This window comes from Rhea americana, unplaced genomic scaffold, assembly GCF_003343005.1.
Source record: "Rhea americana isolate MKP2758 unplaced genomic scaffold, rheAme1 scaffold_259, whole genome shotgun sequence".
NCBI lineage: Eukaryota > Metazoa > Chordata > Aves > Rheiformes > Rheidae > Rhea > Rhea americana.
In genome coordinates, this window is record NW_028186378.1 from 954868 (window position 1) to 976677 (window position 21810).

The 21810-nt window shown below is 39.1% G+C and overlaps 1 protein-coding gene across 5 annotated transcripts in view; it reads right to left on the reverse strand.

The window, feature by feature from the left end:
* AGAP1 (ArfGAP with GTPase domain, ankyrin repeat and PH domain 1) overlaps window positions 1-21810 on the reverse strand; it is a 384866-nt gene that overhangs the window by 233916 nt on the left and 129140 nt on the right. For all 5 annotated transcript variants that reach the window (XM_085307476.1, XM_085307474.1, XM_085307475.1 and 2 more), the window contains exons 3-4: window positions 19970-20057; window positions 779-864 (exon numbers count right to left, since the gene is read on the reverse strand). In XM_085307476.1, the coding sequence (XP_085163602.1) occupies window positions 779-864; window positions 19970-20057 (174 nt within the window). The remainder of the gene's footprint in view (window positions 1-778; window positions 865-19969; window positions 20058-21810) is intronic.

A 21810-nucleotide genomic window follows, 5' to 3' on the forward strand; every position in this document is an offset into this window, starting at 1 on the left:
CGTGCAAGCCCTTGCCAACGTCCAGGTAAGAGAAGGTTGAGGGCAAACAAAGCGGATGAGTGAGGATGAGGACGCTGCCGGCAGGCAGAYTGGCAGGCTCTTCAGCGATTTGAGGATCACACAGGCAAATGCTTCACTTTGTATCACCGAAATAGGGTAACAGAGTTGAAAAAAACACAAAAGAAAAGCACGAGCATCTTCTCTGAGGCAAATCCTGCGTACAGTAGAGGAGCTGGCTCCAATAAGCCAAAGTGGCACTACACGCTCCCCAGGCCCCACTTCAGCAACCGAAGGAGGCAGTGGGGCTGAGCTGCAGCTTGGGAAGTTGAGTCTCAAGATGCCACAGGAGGGAAGAAGGGAAAGCAATCCAAAAAAAGGAACACAGATTTGTACGCGAGTGTGCATGTCACTCTGCATTTATCCACTGTTTCACAGAATCATAGTTGAAAGATTTTGATATCCTAACTAAACAGAACCAAGTCTGCAACATGCAATTTTCTTGTCACTGGAAGCATCTTCTGGTCCTGAAATTAGGCATTTACTACAAGACAGCCTTACATCTTTACTACTTATTTTGCATTGCAATTGCAACTTCAAGCATTTTCTAAACAGAACATTTCTCACCTGAGCGAAACATATGTATAATCACCCAGGAAAAGAACAGGACCATGGAAAGTATAGAACGAAGCAAGTTTTCTTAAAAGGAAGGTTCAGATACATTAAAAATAAAACAGAAAGGGTGTTTTTAGCCTAGTAAAGCTCCATGTGCAATGCTCACCTGTGCCTCTGGAGGGCCCCCTTCATCTCTAATCAGCAGCAGATAGCTTTGTCCATCCACTACTATCTCTTTCTTGAATCTCCCACCTGTCACACAAAGTAACTCATTATAAGAGAGAAAAGGTACAAAACACAAAACAGAAAAAGGCTTCGCTTGGGGAAAAAGAAAAGCGCTAAGCTTTTTCCATGCATGCATAAAACACTGAATAAAAGATTAGCTCCTATGCTCTAGCATAGGAATTACTAAGAAAAGCTAAACCAAATATTTTCAGACCAATAATGTGGAAAAATCCAAATTGCATTACAAATATTAATTCTCATGTTATATGTTATATGTACTTGGTTTTAATACCAAGTATTTGGTATTTTTTTGTGTAATAGTGAGAAAGCATCTCAAAAAATGCTAACATGGGACAGCTGCATGCAACAGAAACACCATGTGTTAGAAGTAAAATAGCTTTCCTAGATGCCTTAGCTTTTCCTCAAGAGAAGCCCAGTTCTTACAGGACACATGTAATGTTATGAAAATGGTACTTCTATATTCACAAATAACAGTTAGGGGAAAATACTACACACATGTTAGACAGAAAAACTACATGGTGGTACCTCTGTAGTGATGTATTAAACTATTAAAGAACGTTGTACCACTTGCTAGCAGGGCGAAATAAAGACCTGTTTTGGAAAAYTAGGTAAACAGAGCAAAAATCAAGCCTTGATCCAAATTCCAATCCCCAATCTTTTGTTTTAGGGAGATGAAGAGTACCTAGTACTTGGGCAGTGGCGCTGAACACAAGGAGCTAGAAGAGGACCTGCAGATACACTGTACGTTCCCTTTCTGCTGTCCCATCAGCGACTTGGAGTACAACCCACGGACAGAATAGGGATAACTTTTCTCCAGGCTCCAGGGCATTACAGGCACCATGCTGATGCTCATGACCGACATCAGATAAGGACCAAATTGCATGCAGGGTCTCTGGTACAACTGAGCCTGGACCAGCATTAGTGAACTTGGCTTGCCCAAGTCTTTGGGCCGGATTTATACTCCTCTGCTGGAGGTGAAAGCATCCATATCTCAGCTGCTAAACCAGAACAGTCCGCGGGCCCCTCACCTCATGCTCTCCAATCAGCTCCTATATGTTTTATCTTAGTTAATGATATGAATCTTCCAGACCAACATGAAACTTAAGTATTTTAAAAAAAATTTGAATCCTTTTCAGCTTTGTTTCAATCCAATATCCCAACGATGCTTACTTCAGTATCTACTACACTATCGAAACAGATACATTTGAACACTTGGCAGGGGACTGAGAAGGTCTTAGGTCCACAGAGCCGCTCTAAGTAGCACGCCAGTGTATACAGGCTGACAGTGCCCTCAGACCTTCACGCAATCGCTGCTGACCTCCAGGGAAGCACCAGACTGCCTTGGACCCACCAGTCCCCCTGCCCAACCATCACAGTAGGTTTCACACCAATATTACTCAACAGTTCACCTACACTCAGTACACAAGAACGTTTATATGCATTTCATGATTAATATAAGACATTAGAATAGATTTTTTTCCTTCCTTTTTTTTTTAATTTACCATATTATGAATGGCTATGAGGCATCAAACAGGGAACAATTAAGAGATTACCACCTTTCTTGTCATTTGTTGTACAGAATTAAGAGAGCATATATTTACAGATTTTCAGCATTAGTCAAAAATGGGATTCTGTTTTGGCTGCCAAGATAAGTGGGAGATAAATAAATATTAATGGTGAACTTGAAAAGAAAAAGATCAAAATAGCATATAAGCCTTTGAAAGGAAACCAGCCTTAGCTCTCAGAAACAGAATTTCTATTAGCCATATAATTATTCCTATTCTTCTAGAATAACTTAGTCAATTACTTGCATCTGCTTCATAATAAAGTATTAAATAAAACTAATTACTTAATGCATAGCCCTCCAGGGACATACATTAAGCTTTAAGTAACAATGGCAATGCACTATATATGTGATTGAAGAGTGAACGTTCTGCATAATTGCCATTTCCCGATTCCTTTTTTGAGTATTGAAAGTTCACTTGGCTATTTATAAAATACTATGAGTGCAAATATATTTAAGAACCATGCCGCTATTCCTCTCTCATCAATAGGATGCCTTTCAGACTCCGCTGCATCTTCATACTCCAGCCTCAGAGGCATAAAGAAGTYACAGACAAGGCAAAATAAAAAGCTTAACCAGAGAATTAGAAAAACACCCATGACTGTAATATTAATATATATATAGAGAGAGAGACAGATTACAAATGTGAGCAGTGATATGATTTGAGACACACTTCAAGGTCACTAACACATCAAAAAGACTTATTTTTGAGGAAGCAGCTCTAAGAAGTGTACTATATTTATCAAATATAGGATAAAGCTATCCAACAGCTCTCTTCCCACATGAATCCACATTAAGCAACCAGCCTGCATACCCATTCTTTGCCTTTCCTTGCTGTGCCTTATATTCAGTACAATGGGAGAATTTAAATTTAATACTGGAAATAAAAACTAACACACTGCACCACTTTTCCAAGGCCTGTCATGCTGGAAGAGCAGTAGTGCAGTCAACAAGCATACATTAAATTTAATTCCATCAAAGTGGCTGCTTTCCCCTAAAGCTGAGCATGCTCTTTACCTGGTACATGCAGTAGTTTTTCCACTTTCTTCACACTGCTCAACATTTACTTTCGCACTTAAACGCTGCTGCAAGTGCACCATGGCAAATATCTTTCCCACACAAACATCCAAAGAGAGAAAAAACATTTATATGATGCCTCACTTTCTCCTACTTAACATTTTTTCTGACTCTCCCTCTCCAGGCTTCTATAGCCTAATTTTGATTGCATATCAGTCTGGATTTACTGGAGAAGAGATGTCCTTGATAGCTCTGCTCCCCTGATGTCATCTGCCACAATTTTTGTTTTATATTCTTCACTCAGAGGGCAAGAAAAACTAAGCTTCTGGATTTCTGCTACGTGCTAAGAAAGCCAATAGCTCAGCATCACCTGGTGGATATCTGACTCTTTTCATAGTGACAATCAGTGGGTCAGATGCATTCAAACTTTGCAGTGTGTTCCCAAGTGAATTGAAAAAAGAGGGAGCTATCACAAAGAAAATTTTATCAGAAACATCACCCCCACCTTGCTCCCCCTGCCCCAAGCAGTCAAAAAAATATTCAAGTCTGCAAWCAGAGAGACACTACAAACATTCTCCAGCTCAATTATTGAAGAAAGAAAATGTCATATCAACATCACCTAGTGTCTCTTCTCCCGTCACTGAAAAAGTATTCACATAAATAAGAAAAGAGAACTTAAAAAAAAATCCAAAATAATATATCCATATCCACATGTTCTCATTTGAGGTTGTTTTGTTTTGTTTGGCTTTAGGTATTTCATGATTAAGTAGTTTAAATCTGGTAAATCCCCAAATAAAGTGTTTGAAAGGATGCCCTAGATTTCCAGCCAATGTAAGCATTGAGGGGGGGAAAAAAAAAAGTGAACATCTCAAACTGTAGCAGCAGATCCACTCTCATCCCCTATTTAAGAAATTGTTTATGTAAATTTGAGATCAAAGCAAGATGCAACCCTACTAATTTGTGTTACTACAACATTAAAGAGCCCTCATCTTGAGCACATCGTAGTATCAGGTACTACACAGGAGATGCATTAAAAAAAAAAAAAAAAAAAAAAAAACTTCCCCAATATCAAGCACTTATGCAGAAAAAAAAAGTAAGTGAAGAATATATGGATTTCTGCCAGCGTAGGAAATCAAGGCTATGTGACTGTCCTGTAGATATCTACGGTCCTAGGATTCTTAATGCAGATGACAGAATAACTCTGCCTTTGACTTGATGAGCCCTGACATGACCCATCCGGAGGCCAGGAAAGGAACAGCCATGCAACGGCAGCTAATTTGACACAGGCCGATCGGAGACAGCACTGCACTAGCGATTTCTGCAAAACGCACCTTTGGAGCTTACAGCACATTTCAGGGACAGAAGGAAAGAAAGATTTGACAGATGAGCAGGTCTGAACACTTAACCACCTTACCTTAGAAGTCAAGAAGTCTCCCAGAGCACTACTGTATTTTTTATGAGGATTTGCATATATGATGGAGCCACGAGGTACCAGCTAAGCTGAAGACGCCAAAAGGAAAGAAATTACCTTCTTAATTTAAAGGGTGAGCTCCAAAACACAGCGAGCAGTCCCAAGCAACATAGCTAGCTTTGTTCTAGGCACATCCGTGTTATGACACAGGCAGCTTTTTATTAAGGGAATTTCACAACTCCTCTACATACCTGCCTAAAGAGGTCATCGAAATAAAGACGACTGGCAGGCTGGCCTGCAGCTCTGATGGATGGGATGATCGCTCCTGCGACATCCTAATAGGCATGTCACCGCACAAAGATGCAAGAGCACAAGATGTGTAATCGACAGCTAAACCATATTTACTTGCAACGTCAATCCCATGTTTGTCATTACGAAAAAGATGTGCCAGTGAATATCCTACGTAACTCTCTACAGCCAGAAAAGCACAGCTGGAAAATGCTGTTATGAAACGTGKAAATTTCAAAAGAAGAAATTCTTGAAATTGTGTGGAAGCTTGGATTTGGGAGGATTTGAGTATTTGGGCTTCCCCCCACRCTCCCTAAAATTCTAGATTAAAAAATTACTACAAGACCTGATTCTCAGTTTCCCAGCGCAAGATCAAGACCAGTTCACAGAGACTCATTTTCAGACATAAACACAATTCCACATAAACAGACAAAATATTATTGCTCTATGAACCACAYGCAGTAGCTACCAGAAGGCAGAGAAGTGCTCATGGTGCAACACACAAAAACACACAGTCTGTTACGCGCATAAGGCCAGATTTCTACTGAAAATGCTCCAGATGACAATAGAGCTTTGACCAATGTAAAGCTAAATAAATTTCATGCACTAGCAATTCAGCAAGCGTGGCTCAAGACCTAACACAAATGAGGAAAACCAGGTTGAAGGAATCAACCAAAAGCTTGTTAATCTCATTTTTATGCACAGCACGCCGCGAGGGTCAGTGTCTKGCATCAGCAGTAACAATAACAATAAAAAAAGCCTTTGCTGAAACCGATACAGATTTTAAATTTCTCGGGCATTTTTAATCGAAGGCGCTCTATATTGTGGATTTTTGTCTACATAGATGGAAACCTTCATCTGCAGAATTACCTACTTAGGAAAGCCCAGATGCCTCTTCCTCTAGCTGATAACTGTTTCACTRAGCAATTGCTCATTGAAGCAACTACTGATTTTCATACTGTATCCCCAGGCTCAACTTCATTTGCCAGACTCTTTATTCAAGTAAATTGCCACAGGGATGAAGTTATTTGGCCATACGAGAAAGATAAATTTGGAGGGTTGGCCATATGACAAATACGTGCAGCAGCTGAATGTCTAGCACGACTATGGGGGCTGGGGAGGAGGGAGTGGGGCATCAAAGGAGAGAAGGCAGATAAGACTGAAACAGCCATAAAAGCCTTCATTTTGGATTCCCAATGACATGTGAATTTTGACAATCGTGGTTAGTAGTCTGACAAATAGAGATTTCCTCATAGGTAAGGTTTTTGTTTGTTTTAAATACAAAATACTACTGCCAAGAACATGAGCTTCTCTTCAGGAAAGCACATTAAGAAATCATTTATTCCCTTAGCCCATACACACATCATCTTGGGACCAAATACATAACAATTGTTTGTCAAAGTCAGGAAAAACAAATGCTCATAAAACCTTCTGCAACTAAAAAGCAGCACTAAAGAATGACTGCAAAAGTCCAGTAAAATAATGCCAGTGTTGTACCTCAACATTACTTAACTTTATTTAAATAAAAATAACAACTTCAAGAATCTCTTAGAAGACGACTTTCTCCACATATCAAGTGTAGTATTACTCAAAAAGCATTAGCAACTAATTTTCACAATATTAAGATGGTTGTGCTCAGTGCTTGATGTCAGCTCATTTTGGTGTTAGTAGCAGAGAAGATACCACAAACTATTATTCAGCCCATTGTAAAATTAACTTCAGGGTATTTATTTAAAGTCAAAGATAATACTAAAGGCTATTAAAAAAAAAATGTGGTTACGCTAGCTTGAGCGTAAACCACACAGAGCAAAGACTGAGGAACCACCACCACTCTCAGACAGAGCTATGGCCACAAGCAGTTAACTGCACTAGCTTCCTGACCAAGTACRCTGGAAGAAAGCACAGCAAGACAACCCGGACTGAGCTTTTCAAAACCCATCATCTATTTCTGACTTGTAGCTTGAACATCCATTTCAGAAAAGGCAGGGAAGGAATTATGAGCTAGAAGGTGGTAGAGTTCTCCTTGCAGTAACAAGTGACCATGCAACACACAGATCTACAGAATTCCCCCCACCTCACCCCAGCAATTGAAACAGAGGTTCTGGTCCAAACCAGTTGCTGTTGAGCTCCTCATCTCTTACTATACTGCAGAGTTAGGTGAGCAGAAGTAATTCAGATGGAAGCACTGGTTTTTAACTTCCCCAAGCTGGCTACTTTTTAAACGGATAGCAAAGACATGCAGATAGGTAACTCCTGTTGACGATCCTTACTGTGTTTTGACTACTACTTACCCACAGGCACAAAACATTATTACATAGATAATTTTATCTTTATGCAATTAATACATAGAACAGCTGTCAAAGAAGCACTAATATATCTTCTTGTAATTCCATGAAAGCAAGCTTGCAGGTCTTTACTGTTGGAGTTCTAGTAGCAGTTGCATGCTATCGTGATATCTAACAATTTAATTTTGAGATACATTCGTTGAAGTACCTGCAGTATTTCTACAGAAGGCCAGATTTGATGGGTCCACAAAAAATCTCAAGTTACACAGGATCAGAAATCACATTTTGGATGATAACATGCCATTATCTTAAAAACTAATTACAACATAACTAATGCCATTAGATAAAAAATGGGAGGGGGGGTTATCTTGAGGATGAGGAGTTAGAGGAAATTACACTGAGTGACATTTCTGCAAAAATATTGGTCTCATTCCAAAATGACAAAATTTTAAAAATAAGTCGGTACAGTCCTAAACTCCTTAGGTGAGACTGTAAATTATCCAAATAAGGAACAGCCCCCTGAGTGGATGAAATTCTGCTGCACCACACTCTTGCCTAAACACCAGCTACTTAGAATGAAACATAAAKCAATTGCTTCCATTAATTTCAAGTAGCTGCCAACGTATGCGATGAAAACACAGAAGGAGCTCTGCTTTCCAAACCAGTCTGGGAAAAATATTCACTTGAACCAAACACATTTTACTACCAATGTAATATTAGAAATTTGGGTACCAAGAAAATTTCCATGACTGTTTCTTTTACTACATGGACAGAGACTTGGAGAAGAGCAGTACAAGCTGTATTTTCTCCATAAAGCTTCTGCCTGTCAGTATAACATTGCTTGCAAAGCAATTAGAAAAGCAGTCTTAATGAAACTGCTGAAATGTGGGTGCAGAAGTAGAGAAAAGCTGTGCTCAGTACTCAAATGAGTTGTCATAAAAAGGTATGATAACAAAGCAAGTTCCTGCAGGACTTGCAAGCCTCATGCAAATATTTTATTAATAATCTGAAAAATGGAAGGAACAGGCCATTAAATTAGTAGATAATGAAGCAGGAGGGACTGCAATTACATTAGAAAATTGGATTATACTTGAACATGACCTTAACAAATGAGGAAAAACAGTGTGGAAAAAAACAGAAGACATCTTAGAGGGGCAAATGCAAAGTTCTGCTGCACCTAAGCAGGTAATAACCAGCAGCTGAGACCAGATGGCAAACCCCTGGAACTGCAGAAGAGCCACTGCCGATTCCTGTAGCCACACRGCCAGCTTGTCCCGTTATCCTCACCATTACCTGCAGCTCACACCAGCCAGGGTGCGCGCTACAGGGAACACAAGAACAGACTGAAAAGTGCTCACAGGCAACTGCAAGAACAGTTAAAAGCCTGGAAAACATACTATAAGAGAAAGAGTGCATGAAGGGAGGTTACTTTAAAAGAACAAGCTAGGAGGAAAGATGACTTCAAGCTTCCCAGTAAGGAAAAAACTACTGATCCTGTTCCAGGGCAAGGGAAAGACATTATAGCTTCTTCTGTTCTTATTTTATTATCATCCCAGATAAATCGGCAAAAGTATCAGGTGAAAGAAAAGCTCTGTACAGCCACTAAAACTCGGGGTACAAACCTTAGGGTTTATAGCCCCCCCAAAAGAAGCTGACAAACAGAATTGGAACCTGGGAAACAAAAATGACATAGGAAAAGATTTCTTTAGAGAAGGAAAGTAGGATTTGCTATTGAAAAATACTAACAGAGGGGGAAAAAAGAAGAAAATCCTGCGCTGCGCTAACCTTAACAGCCTAAGTTAGCACAAAGATCTTCAGTTTATTGCTTATGTATCAAGCTGAATGAAACRAGCACAGACATACACAGTAGCTTGGTGACAAACGAGCCTTCTAATGTGCGTTTTAGTATGGCTGCCCATCGTATGAGTTAAAATTGGTATGATTTCTCTCTGCTAGCTAGAAGCATCCCTATACCTATAAGCAGCATCCATTTTAAAACAAAACCAGTATTTGCTTGTGTGTCTGACCAAACAGACAACCTAGTCAACTCCAGCTATTAAAGCAGGCCAGGAGGCACCAATATGGGGCTTCTCTTTTCCGCAGAAGCCATACAGATGAGGTCTCTCTCAAAGACAGCTTTGAAAATTGATTTAGGAGTTACTTAAGAATATGACACTGCTGAAATAATACCACAGGACAGATGCATGGACTTGGGGAGACCAGACGAAACACTGAACCAGGCTCCTTCCAAAAGCCTGCAGATAAACTGAGCAGAGAATTCAGCCCCAGTGCATGCCAGCACCCTGATAGAGGACTGCAAGGCGTGAATGAGCGTAAGCTGAACCAATCTCAGAGCTGCAATGATTCACGTCAGAAAATTTGTCCTCTTCTTCCTTCTCACGCAAGTGTCACTGAAGGTGGCTCCAAGTAATTTCCCTCCTCCTAATTTTCATGTTTGTATGAAACCGAAAACTAAATTATACCAAGGTAATAGACACTAATGAAAGCTCTCTGGCTGCTTCTGCTGTGATGAATCAAAAAGATGAAGCATTAATTGGTACCTTCTTGGTACCTGTTATCATGCAGAGCTCATCACTGAGCCCTTCTAGACAAAAGTATGCATGTTAAAAGCATCACACTACTTTTTAGCAAGTGCAGCAGAATAATGCCCATCACTTTAAACACGCACCATTGAAAGGACCCAGTTGTCTGTCTTCTGAAGAGAAGTACAACCTCAACCCACAGAATTTTCAAATGTGACGAATAGGTCGGAAATATAACACTACTTCAGGGCTCCACCTTGAACTTCGAAAACCCTGAAACATCTCAGCTGATTTTCATGCAAACTGGTGAAACACCTGAGCCCTGTGCAGGACTTCCCTCTGAAACTGTTCCACTAACAAAATATTAGACATCCGTCAAATTGGCATAGGGAAGTAACACATTCTCACCTGACGTCTATTGCACATAAAGACAAAAACACTGGCACTCAGCATGTAAAGCCTGGAGACCTAAGTTTTAAGTATGCCTCTTTCTTCCATGTTTCATTCCCATTAAAAAACACTGCTGAAAGTTTAATGTGGAGGGCAAAAACCARTAAGAACCTGCAAAGAACTACCTGCACCAGCATCCATTCAAATTCCCTGCACACACTGCCGGGTTTTAAGCTTGCAAGTGCCAGACAACCTAGTTCAGCAATATTCTTACTTTTGCAACACCAATGGGAATTACTCCAAAACACTGAATCCTGCGACTATGATTCGGAGTGGCTTTTCAGGCTGAGCTGCCACAGCGCTTCCTGCACTGCTGCTTTTGCTCCTCGTACTTCTTCCTGACACCATATCCTCTTACTGTAGCACAAGTTGATTTAAACTTCAGTAGGGCAGAACCATGAATGTCAGATGTCCGAGATCAGCCAGACACAGCTCCTGAAGATAAACATGCTGAAAGACTTGAAAAGTGGTGCCTAGTTAAGTATTAAAATGTAAAACAAAAAAGATAGTTGTAGATTTATCTACAGGGCTCAATATCTAGTTATAAAATAGTAAATTGGGCATTTCTGACAGCTTATTTAAACTTGTTCTTGACTTTTCTAGTTTATTTTATTGACAGCAGGTGCAGACAATTGCTCACACATCACACCCACTAATTGCATATATGCTACAAGTCTAATTTTAAAAGCTTATTTTTTTTCAAGTCAGCTGGAGACAAAGAACAAAAAGCAGCAATCAGCTTCTTTGGGCAGGGCATGATACTACTTTAGCACACACCTACCCATTTCCATCAACCTGCTTTTTCTAGTTTAAAAAGCTTAAACCCAAAAGTAACACCTTCCGTACAAGAAAGCACTTTGCAAAGTTAGTCCCACAACCTAAGTTACCATAGCTCTTTAATACTGCAGTTCCTTAAAAAATAATTAGATTGGTTTAACATATATTCTCTCTTGCAGACCCTCAGCCAGCTCAGCCAAATACTCACATAGCTTCTACCTTTCCATCTAACACGTAAATCATCCTCTGCCAACACCCACTCAAAATTTCCTTACAGAAGTTCCAGTCTAATTTCACAGACCTAACATACAGTGCAAAAACAGCATAACTAAGAAGCTTAAAACATACCTGCTAAAAGCATAAATGGCAGGCTGGTGTGCAGGAGGGTGGCTTTGTTTGGGRTTGTTTGGGTTTGCGGTTTCTTTTTGTTGTTTTTGTTTTTTTTTGGGGGGGGGGTGTTTGCTCTTAAGCCTCCTCCTCCTCTCTCTCTCTTTTTTTTTTAATACACTTTGGTTGTAACCATCTTCTATGATATCTCTCCTTCTATTACAATATTACACTGTAAATGGTAACCTTGAAGTTAAAATGGGACTTAACCAGCTGCAATTATACTATAAGCTGTCTGAACATAAGTAATTACAGTGAGGTCTGCTAAGGAAATCAGGACAAAACAACTATTAGCATCTCAGGCGAGGAGGGTTTTTTCTTTTTGTGTCTTGATTACCCCCTAAATAATCCAATTCAAATATAAGACCAGACCCATCATTACATAGCAACATACTGTGCCTTACAGTTACAAAAAGCTATTTTCTCTGTGTATTGTACTGAACACCTCTCATACTAGTATAGCTCAGAACTGAGGGGGCGAGCCAGAGAGAGCAAGAAAACGATAAAACCAAAATAAAAACAAGATTTCCAGGTATATGTACCTAACGTCAAGCTGCAGCACTGCAAACATAAATAGAAAACTCTAAAACTAGCTGCTGTGAGAAAAATAGGTTGTCCATTTAAAGGTTTCACTGCACGCAGCCAGGCATACAATTTCAGGTACTCTGTCCAATCAGCAGAAATATCTAAACTCATGTTTTTGTCACTAAAAGATTACTGCCATCAAAGTTAGTTGGAAAAAAAATAGTTTCCTCCTCCTTTTCCACATAAGGATCTCTCTCCAGAACAGGGGGAGCTTAGCAAGTGCCATCCACAGTGGTGTTTCTGCAGACCTCAGGAGAACAGACCCTTCCAATAACCCAAATTGTCCTTAATTGTTTGCTGCAGGCTCAAAGACCACACCTATCTGAGCGGAGAACACATCCTCATGCAGGTAGTGTATACTCACGATGTAATATCCAAAGCTGGCCTTGATTACAGGGAGCACAGTCACAAGCCACAGATATATCCTCATTCTGAAGGATGTGGAGGCTTTTTGCAGGCCACACAAAGAGAAGAACTATCTGCTTGCAAGCATCTACGTTTTATCATATTCCAAAGTCTCACTCATCGGGAAACCCAAAACATAATAGAGCCAGGAATCAAGCCGATATCCTCTCCCTCCATCCCTTTTCCTCCATCCCTTTTCCTCCTTCATCATGGTATATACATAGAGAACCCGGACGAGTGAGGGTCCTTAGAGTAATGGTGAAAGTGGAATCCCGTCAATCACCTAGGCCAGAAGCAATCCTGCCATTGCTCAAAATAGGAGGCCCCCGTCATTGCTAAAAGGAGCAGAGAGCCTAGTGACAATCTCCTACAGCAGCAAATTCAAGAGCCCATTAAGAATTAAACACAGTGCAAATAAAACCGGCTACCTATTACACTCTACAATATGCCAATACAACAACAACAACAACAACAACAACAAAAAAGAAGCAGTGGATTTAATGGAAGTTAAAAAAAAATACACACAGAAACTCAGCAATACAAGCTGAGAAGGAAACACTATGTGGAAGCTGAGAACACTTAAATATTACTCGAAGATTTTTAAAAACTAAACATAAGGCTATGACTTTTAAACCTTAAAAATCTTTTTTTTTTTAATAAAAACAAAAGGCACACCCTTCTTCAACCAACTGTCACACTAAAATGGCTTGACTCAAAAGCACCAGAAATCAAAGAACGCTGGAGAGTCAGGAATCATCTTTAATACTATTAAGAGCCTAAAGATATAATAACCAGTATAAATCTAAATTACAGGTTTTATCTAGTAAGAAAACTGAGGAGCCTGTTATAAGAAGGGCACAAATCCTACGGACATTAGTCTTCAAAACCTTTGAGTAATCAAGCTTCATTGCACTTAAGACATCTTCACTTAGATCACCCCACCCTCAAGGCACACAACCTAACAGGGAAGTCCCGACCACGAAACTGCTCCTTCAGCATCTTCTCCCCAGGAACACAGCAAATCCTAATGTTTTCCTTTAATTAACATAGTTCCTTATTTGCGCAACTCTTAAAAGAGCAATCAGCTTGACTGCTGGAACGGAGAACTTTTCAAAAAACTCTCTAAACCTAATTCTCTAAACTGCTCATCTCAGCGGGGGATAGAAGAGAGGAAGACAAGAGGGAAAGGCTGGAGACCAGAGATTTCAGAATACATAAGCACACTCTTTTACGCTAAGCCTAAAAGGCTCTCAAAACCCAAGAGAACCAACTGCAGCTCTACTTTAAAATGATCAGAAAATACAAGGATGCTCTTTCATACCCAGGTATCAGTACGAAATGCCAACTTAAAGAAATAAGAAATTGGCCAGTACTCTTATAAGCAAACGGAAGACAAGGAACTAAACGGAGATAATTTTGAAACACATACGTCTAAAGTCATAGCTGTCTTCCGTACCCAAGAGCTATTTAGGTTTCACAGATGAGACCTCAGCTGCAGCTGCCCAGAACAGCACTGCAGAAAGCTTGTGAAATACTGCACCAGGGGGTTGAAGTCAGTACAGGGAACTTCAGCTTCTGTATTTTGTGGCCTGAACATTTTGATACATGAAATATCCAGCTTCTTTAAAAACAACGGATTGGTAGGTTAATATTGYTATTTTGAACTTATATGTACTTGCAATTCTTAAAGTCTCACTGTACAAGCTATGTGTAAAGTTGGCCAAGTATGGAAATGATTTTTTGAAATTCCAGAAAAGAACAGATAAAAAAGGATGGGAATTGCTCTTTAAGAAAAGCATGTATTCAGAGAGTAAATTTCACTGTGATTCTTTCAAGTTTCAGATGAGTTGTTCAGAGACTACAACAAAGAGTTTGCCTGGAACAGGTATTTTCTTTTTACTCATGAAAGACAAAATTTGGTTATTTAGTAAATGCAACCTTCAAGATTCTTCCCTATTCGTACAGGATTGAAAAAGAGCTTTAACCAGATGAAAATAGTCAATTACTTCTGTGAGAAGATTGTGTAACCTTGGGAACCTAAACGTTCGCAAAAGGAACGATTGTATTTCTATCTTATATATTAACAATGAGAAAAATAAAGAAAACTTGGCCAAATTCTGCTGCAGCTCCCATGCTCTATTTAGCACCAAACTGTGATCCTCATTTCGCTATTACATCTCCCAGCACTTGAAGGTAGAAAACAAAGTCAAAGCACCATGTTCCCTTCCTGTCTTGCTCGTCTGAATACATAATTTAACATACAGCAAGATGATTCATACTTTTTTTTTGTTCAAGACAAACGCACACCATTCTTGGTTTCATCACAATGCCCAACAATTGAAACATTACATGGTTTTGCTGAAAGAAATCAGCTGGAATGTTACTTGGACTAGTAAGATGATGGTTATACTTTTTAGTATACATATTTTTTTGAGAGTCCACAGGCAGATGAAAAGCTCACAAGGAGGTGGTGAATAAAAGCAATCAAAATTTTTAATCAGTGGTCATGCTCACTCCTCCTTTTGTAATTGCATCCTGCTGATATCGCATGATATGGCAAGAAATAGTTACCAGATATCATAAATTGAAAAACATGAATATCACAATGAAACTAATAACAAAATAGGTATCAGGTAAATACATACTTCCAGGAGCCCAGCCATACTGGATGTACATTTCCCAATATTTGGTAACAGGCTAGAAACTGGGTTTCACAGTTCTCGCTATATTCATTCTTCTCCAATGGTAAGGATGAAGGTGACACTTTGTTTATTTTTTTAAATAATAAAAATGTCAAGGTTTTTGACCATTCCTGTTGCTTTCTGTTCATTGCAGGTACTGAAAAAAGTTACTTGGTGAAGGCTGCTATAGTAAAAAAATCTTTAAATCAAGTTTGGAAAACGAAAAAAAAAGTGTGTCCCCCCACTGGCTGGGGACACACACACACRTTCATTGTAATTCTTAAAACACAGAAGAACAACTAACTGAAGGTAAGTGTATTTGAAATGTGATGCATCTAAATTGCTGAAGCTTGTAACATATCCAGGATGCAGCAGAAGCAGCATTACAAAACCCAAGTGCTAAACAAATCACTGCACCTCACCTAAACCAGTGTGATCACAATCCTGATAAGCCAACTAGAATGAGAAACCCCATGTATACTTTCAATCCAGTCTCCAATGAAAACAAGACCTACAACGGGCTACAGCTAAGTAATTTGGAAGGAGGAAATGGAATGCAACCAAATAACCTTATGACATGAGCAGTAAAAAATCCTCTGATAAAAAAAAGAAACAAAAATATTTTGTATGTTGTTAAGTGTAACTCCACTTAACAATTAGCAATTTTATTAGCAATGCTTTTCTTTTGCAGTCTGTACTGAAGAGGAAGTTCAAGCATTATCAACCCAGAAGATAGGGAACAAACTCTGTTACAAAGAGACACATCGTACATATTCATCTAGATCATGCTCACAAGTTTCTCTACACAGACACACGAAATTTCCACTGACTGCAGCAGCTATCTGCCCTCTCCAGTTAGGTTGCTCAAGAGGCTTTATAACTTTCAGAGATCAAAAATATTTCTCTCTTCCCCCCCCCTTCACCCTTCCACAAGAGCACGTCTTAAAAATAACTGAATATCCAATTATTAGCCTAATTAAAGCATTTGTCCATTATTTTAAGGCCAAAATAAAGCAGATTGCCACTAGGTATCATCAATTCTCAGAGAGCTAGCAGCAAAAAAGGAGGTAATTTCCCACTTCAGGAAAGAGAAGATGGGCTTTCAGTTATTTTTACATCAGCCTCATAAACATGCATTATTCTAGAGACTTGCAGCCTTAAATCTTTTTCAAAACTTCCCAAATATCTGCTTTGGTTACATCTACTGCACTAGCTTTCTACTTTACATTTTACTGTGCACCCAGATGTACTATTTTCTCTATCCATCTCCTGAAAAAGGTACCTCTTCCCAACTCTCATTTCAACTCTCCTGCATCTTCCAACTTAAGGGGATTTGTTAACATGACCTCACCTCTCTCTACTTTTTTTTATTATTATTTTTATTTTATTTTATTGCTTTTCAACAAAAATGTCCTAGACAGTTTCAATAGTTTGTGTTTACGTTCACAAACCTTAAGATCACTGATGATGGTGGGGTAGGAGAGAAATACTACATTCTTTTCATCTCAGTTGGGACATCTTGAGCAGAAGCATTTGACTACAACTTTACACATAGTAAATACAAATAAAAAACTCACTGGAAAAAAAAAAGAAGAAAAAACAACCCTTGAAATAATCGTTACATCAATTAGGGTCTTCACGGACGTACCAGAGAGATGTGCAAAGGCCCTGAATTCATGTTCCAGGCCTCTGAGGCTTTCTAGAAAACATCAGGGAGCCCTGAAACTCACTGCTGTTGTCAAGTTCAATTCACCTCTATTCCATGCACACCGCGTTTCATTATGTCCTTGGAGGCAGAACTGAATTTTAGATGGATGAAAAACACACACCAGGTGGCATGCAATCTTATTTGTAGCTCTACCCTAAAAAAACAATTAAAAACCACACCAATGACTGCTTAGAAGCTATTTTTCTTCTAATCACTTGGGAGGTTTTTGAAAGATCACAAATCGCTTTAGTAAGTGTTCTATTTTAAAACACTTTCCAGTTTCATTACAGTAAAAAAACTGCAAGACTTACACAACTGAAAATCAGGTTGTTCTAGGGCAATATATTGTATTTTGTTGTGTGAAAAGAAACATCTGATTTAAAATGTATTCTACAGGAGTAAAGCCAAAAGCATGTTAAGTACACAAAGTAAGAGTTAAAAATCCCTTTTCTCCCCAAGTGTGACTTATCTCATTCTAACAGAAAAAAAAAAATGTTCACATTACAACATTGCAAGAGTCTAGAGAGGTTAATTCTGACCAGAAATAAAAGTCTGGCCAAACAGTATGAAGAAAACCTGTTTTACACTGCGATGTTATACAGTTCCTCCTCTTGAGGGAGTGGTGTGGCATGCAGAAAGAGCAGTAGGAATGCCTTGTCTTAAAGGGAAGAGCTGAAGGAAACATGAAACCACCTGTATATGCTTAAGATTCATTTACTGGAGTGCTGAAGCTACCTTAAAGGCTTGAAAGGATATCTGGCACTTGTCTAACTTGGGGCAGGTTTCACGGTAATTGCAGCAATTCAGAAGGCAAAGGAGAGCAGGAACAGTAGTCTCTGGTTGTAATCACCATTCTCACATGAAGTATGCATCAATCATTCCCCAATTAGATACAAATTATATGACGCCTGACAAATACCAATGAATAAATTTTGCTGGTAGTAAGCCAAAGTCAGTCAATGTTTTTTTCTAAAAACTAGTCAATCAGCTGAGACCTCAATACCTAACATACACATTACTCTATCCAACTTAATAAACTCGGACATTTCAAAGACCCCAAAAAGGACCAAAGGAAGATCTGCACTGGTCTCCAACATAAAAGCTGTGTCTAGAATTTAAACATAGTCTCCATTTACGGAGAGCTACAGGTCCCATGCAGAATACCAAATCACAAGGTCTCTACTCCAGTGCAAGAGAACCATCCGCACTGGTGTCTCAGTTCCCACAGAATGACAGGGTATAGACTTACACTGAAATAAAACAACACCACCAATCATTTCTATGGATATTTACTAAAGATAAATTATATGGGTTGATTTCTTTACTGCTAACTTGATTAGAAATCTTGACCTCTCCCTTACAAGGTGAATTAGAGCTCTTAATTATTCTAGTTTTTCCACTATTAATGAAATGGAATGGTGTCATTAGGGAAGCTTGTCAGCTACACTTATGTGCAAAGAAATGATCTGACACTGCTTTGGTAACTTAATTCTTCGAGGATAAACAGTCTGAATGTCACTCAAGCACTGTAAAAAAAAAAATCTTGAAGACAAAAGGGACAGATGGCAATGCTCCCAAGGAACACCATGTAAAATATTCATAGTATAGGAGAAGAGTACTGGTAACCCTGTGAATAACCAAGACATTCAGGTCTCACAAGAATAAACAAAATATTTTCTTTTCATGAGATRAGGGGGAAAAGAGCTCAGTAGAGATAATGATTTTTTTTTCTGAAGATTTGTATTCACTTGATATGCACATTATCTTCTCATTTCTTGCTATCAGCACAGAGATGCACTAGGCATAAATGTGATCTACCATTACCTTCTCCTTCAGATCAGCAAACTATCCTTGCACACTGAACAATCAAGCTAACATGCAGTTGTCAGCATCTCCAGTTATCACCCCGCACTAGTCCCAGCTACAGAGAAGCAAAAACTTTTAACGTGAGAGTATGAACTAGAGGACTTCACTGCTACTGCAATTATATCAGAACAGCCTTATCCATCCCTTTCCCTCTCCTCCCATTTTAATTTAAAGAAAACTGGTTAAAATGCCAAATACTATGACTAATAGCTTCCTTTGGTAAGAGTTAATTTGAAACAAATGTTACCATAGATGCATGAAGCTACATACTACTGAAGAAAAGACAACTACGGCAAGGGACAAAAACAGTGAGATGTACTAAAGACTTGAAATCAAAAGGGAACAAATCAAGATGATACACATAACAAGGGGAAAACGCTATAGTACAAAAACTGTGCCTTCTGTCTCTTCAAAACAAGACAAGAGCTGCCATGAAGAGAATGTATAGTTACCTGCATCCATATCTGCAAAGAATGGAACAGCCAGTAAGGAAAAGAAGGAACCAGAAATTCAGTGTCTCAGAGTTGGATTTAAAAGTTCATAAGGAGAATAAATAAAAACCAAGAAAGTATTTAGTGTAAGATATACCTCAATAAGACTCTATGATTATTTTGATTTCAAGCTATAAGTTTGGGTTGTTGTTAAACCCTGCAATATTGTCAAGTACAAACCAAGTTTTCTGTGGCATAAAAATATTTCTTACAAAATTTTTGGTCTTGAAGTTTTAAAAGTTAAACAAGGAACAATTTACATCCAGTTTAAGCTTGTGAAACTACAGAAGCCCAATACAAGATTCAGTAACTGTGGCTTTCAGCCGCCAAATGGAAAGTAGCAGCACTACTCACAACGGTAAACTCTTCTCAATACACAACTACAAAAGCTTCCCATATGGACAAATAATGGATGGGAAAGCACTTAATGATGCTAAGTGGTTATGGAAAAGGTACAGTTATACTCATTGCCTGCACTTATCTCCAGTTTGGAGATCGTTAAAGGAAAAGCACAGTTCTCTATTAATATAGTGTAAAAGCAAAACTGATTCTTTAACTAATTCATTTCTGCACAATTAAGAAGAAATAGAGGTGCAGTCTAGGAAAAAACTAGCAAAATCTGTATGCTATTAATAATGTGCATATCCACGTACCTTCAGGTGATTCTTCCTGGACATATGTGCCAGTCAGATACCGGTGCACAAGTGCAGACTTGCCACTTGCTAGGTTACCCACAATCCCCTGAAAACAGGAAAAAAAGAAAGGAAGAAATTAAACTGCAGTTAATCCTCATAAAAAGCAGCATATTTAGGCAAATACTCAACACCAAAAACAAACTTCTCAGCATTTGAAGGAAGAAGCCAAGACAGGAGAAAAATCTCAAATAATGCCAACAGGCAAGAGTACCTGTCAAAAATCTATGGTTACAACAGAGAATACACATACCAAATACATAAACCAAAATCAGGTTATGTTAGCAGAATTCCTTTATTCATCTCACTAGTGATGTTAGTTGGGAACATCAGGCAGGACGAAGACCTCTCAGAGCAGCCTTACTACCTCTTAACCGGAGAATACAATGATATAAACACATCACTAAGATCTAATATTGGAAAATACTCCTGTAGAGCATCCATCTTGTGATTCACACCAACTCTAAGCACACACACACACGCACATGTGCGTGCACATGTGTGCATGCATATATGTGTGCATGTGTATATATACACACACACACAAATATACATATTTTAGCAATACAAATATAGATTTTGGCATGTCCATTATGGCTTGTTAGTCTCTAACTTTACCAGTTGACTTTCCAACAAGCTTATAACTAAAACTGCCTGCACTCCATGCCTAAACATCTGCATCAGGGACATCTGTATCAACTGACAACCAGATATATGCAAAGAGACTTCAAGTATACATAATTTTTCTCTGTTAAGCTGGTTTACTAAGTATTTCTTCTAAAGAAAGGCAAAAGAGGTAGATCACAGCACAACACTATAAGAATTTTCTTCCCAGAGGTGTTCAAATGCCAAAGACTTGAAAGCCTGCTAATTCTGTTTTGTGGGGTTGCTGTTTTCAAGGGGTGGCAGCTGATGCACAAGTCTGGCTGCATTATTCCCACAGTAATAAGCAGATCACCCCTTTCAAGCCACAGCCTCACGCTGCCGGATGATACCATCCCTGATGATTTGTCCCTGGGCTGACCATCAACCAAAAGTGGATTGACATGTGCAGCAAGCAGAATCCAAGATTTCAGTGTTTGCTCTGTTCTTCATAGCTGACAGTGAGTGTCAGACAGTACACCTTCTCCATGCTTCAACGAAATGCCTTTTTTCCTTGCTTAGTTGTCATTTGCTGATTCAGATCTCCCTGAGGAACAGAACTCTGAACACATTACTTTTGGGGGAGGATAAGAGAATTGTATTTACTTCCTCTTTTATGCAAAACTAAGCCGATCCTTTTCTACGTATCTATCTTGATCCCAACTAAAATGTTCGGAAAACAAGCTCCCAGGAGTTAAGCAGATCAGCACACGGCTTGTCCTAAGTTGGCCAAATAGATAGAGGTAGCATGAACAAGTTGTACATTACTGCTCATCATCTGAATCTGAATTGGTAACGTAAGCTAGCATATTATTAAAAATAGCTTAAACCAAAGAGCTAAGAGTCAGAAAACTGGAGAAGGGATGTCATTCTTTAAAATGACAAACACTTCAGTGAGGAGAGCACCAAGGCAGCACTAGGAAGGACACCCGCTTTCCCTCTCTAGCTGACATACAAAGAATAGCTCAGTTAAAGCAGCAACTTTGGCACAGAGCAAACAGAAGGCAGCCTCACAAGTCTCCCTGGAGCCCCTGCAATTAGGTTAGCAGGACACAACTTGAACAGTCATGAAATAATTTATAATCAAAGATGCCATAAGTACAACCAGAAGCCACTGCAAGTGTAGCTGTTATCAACAAAGAATGGTCCCACATAAATAA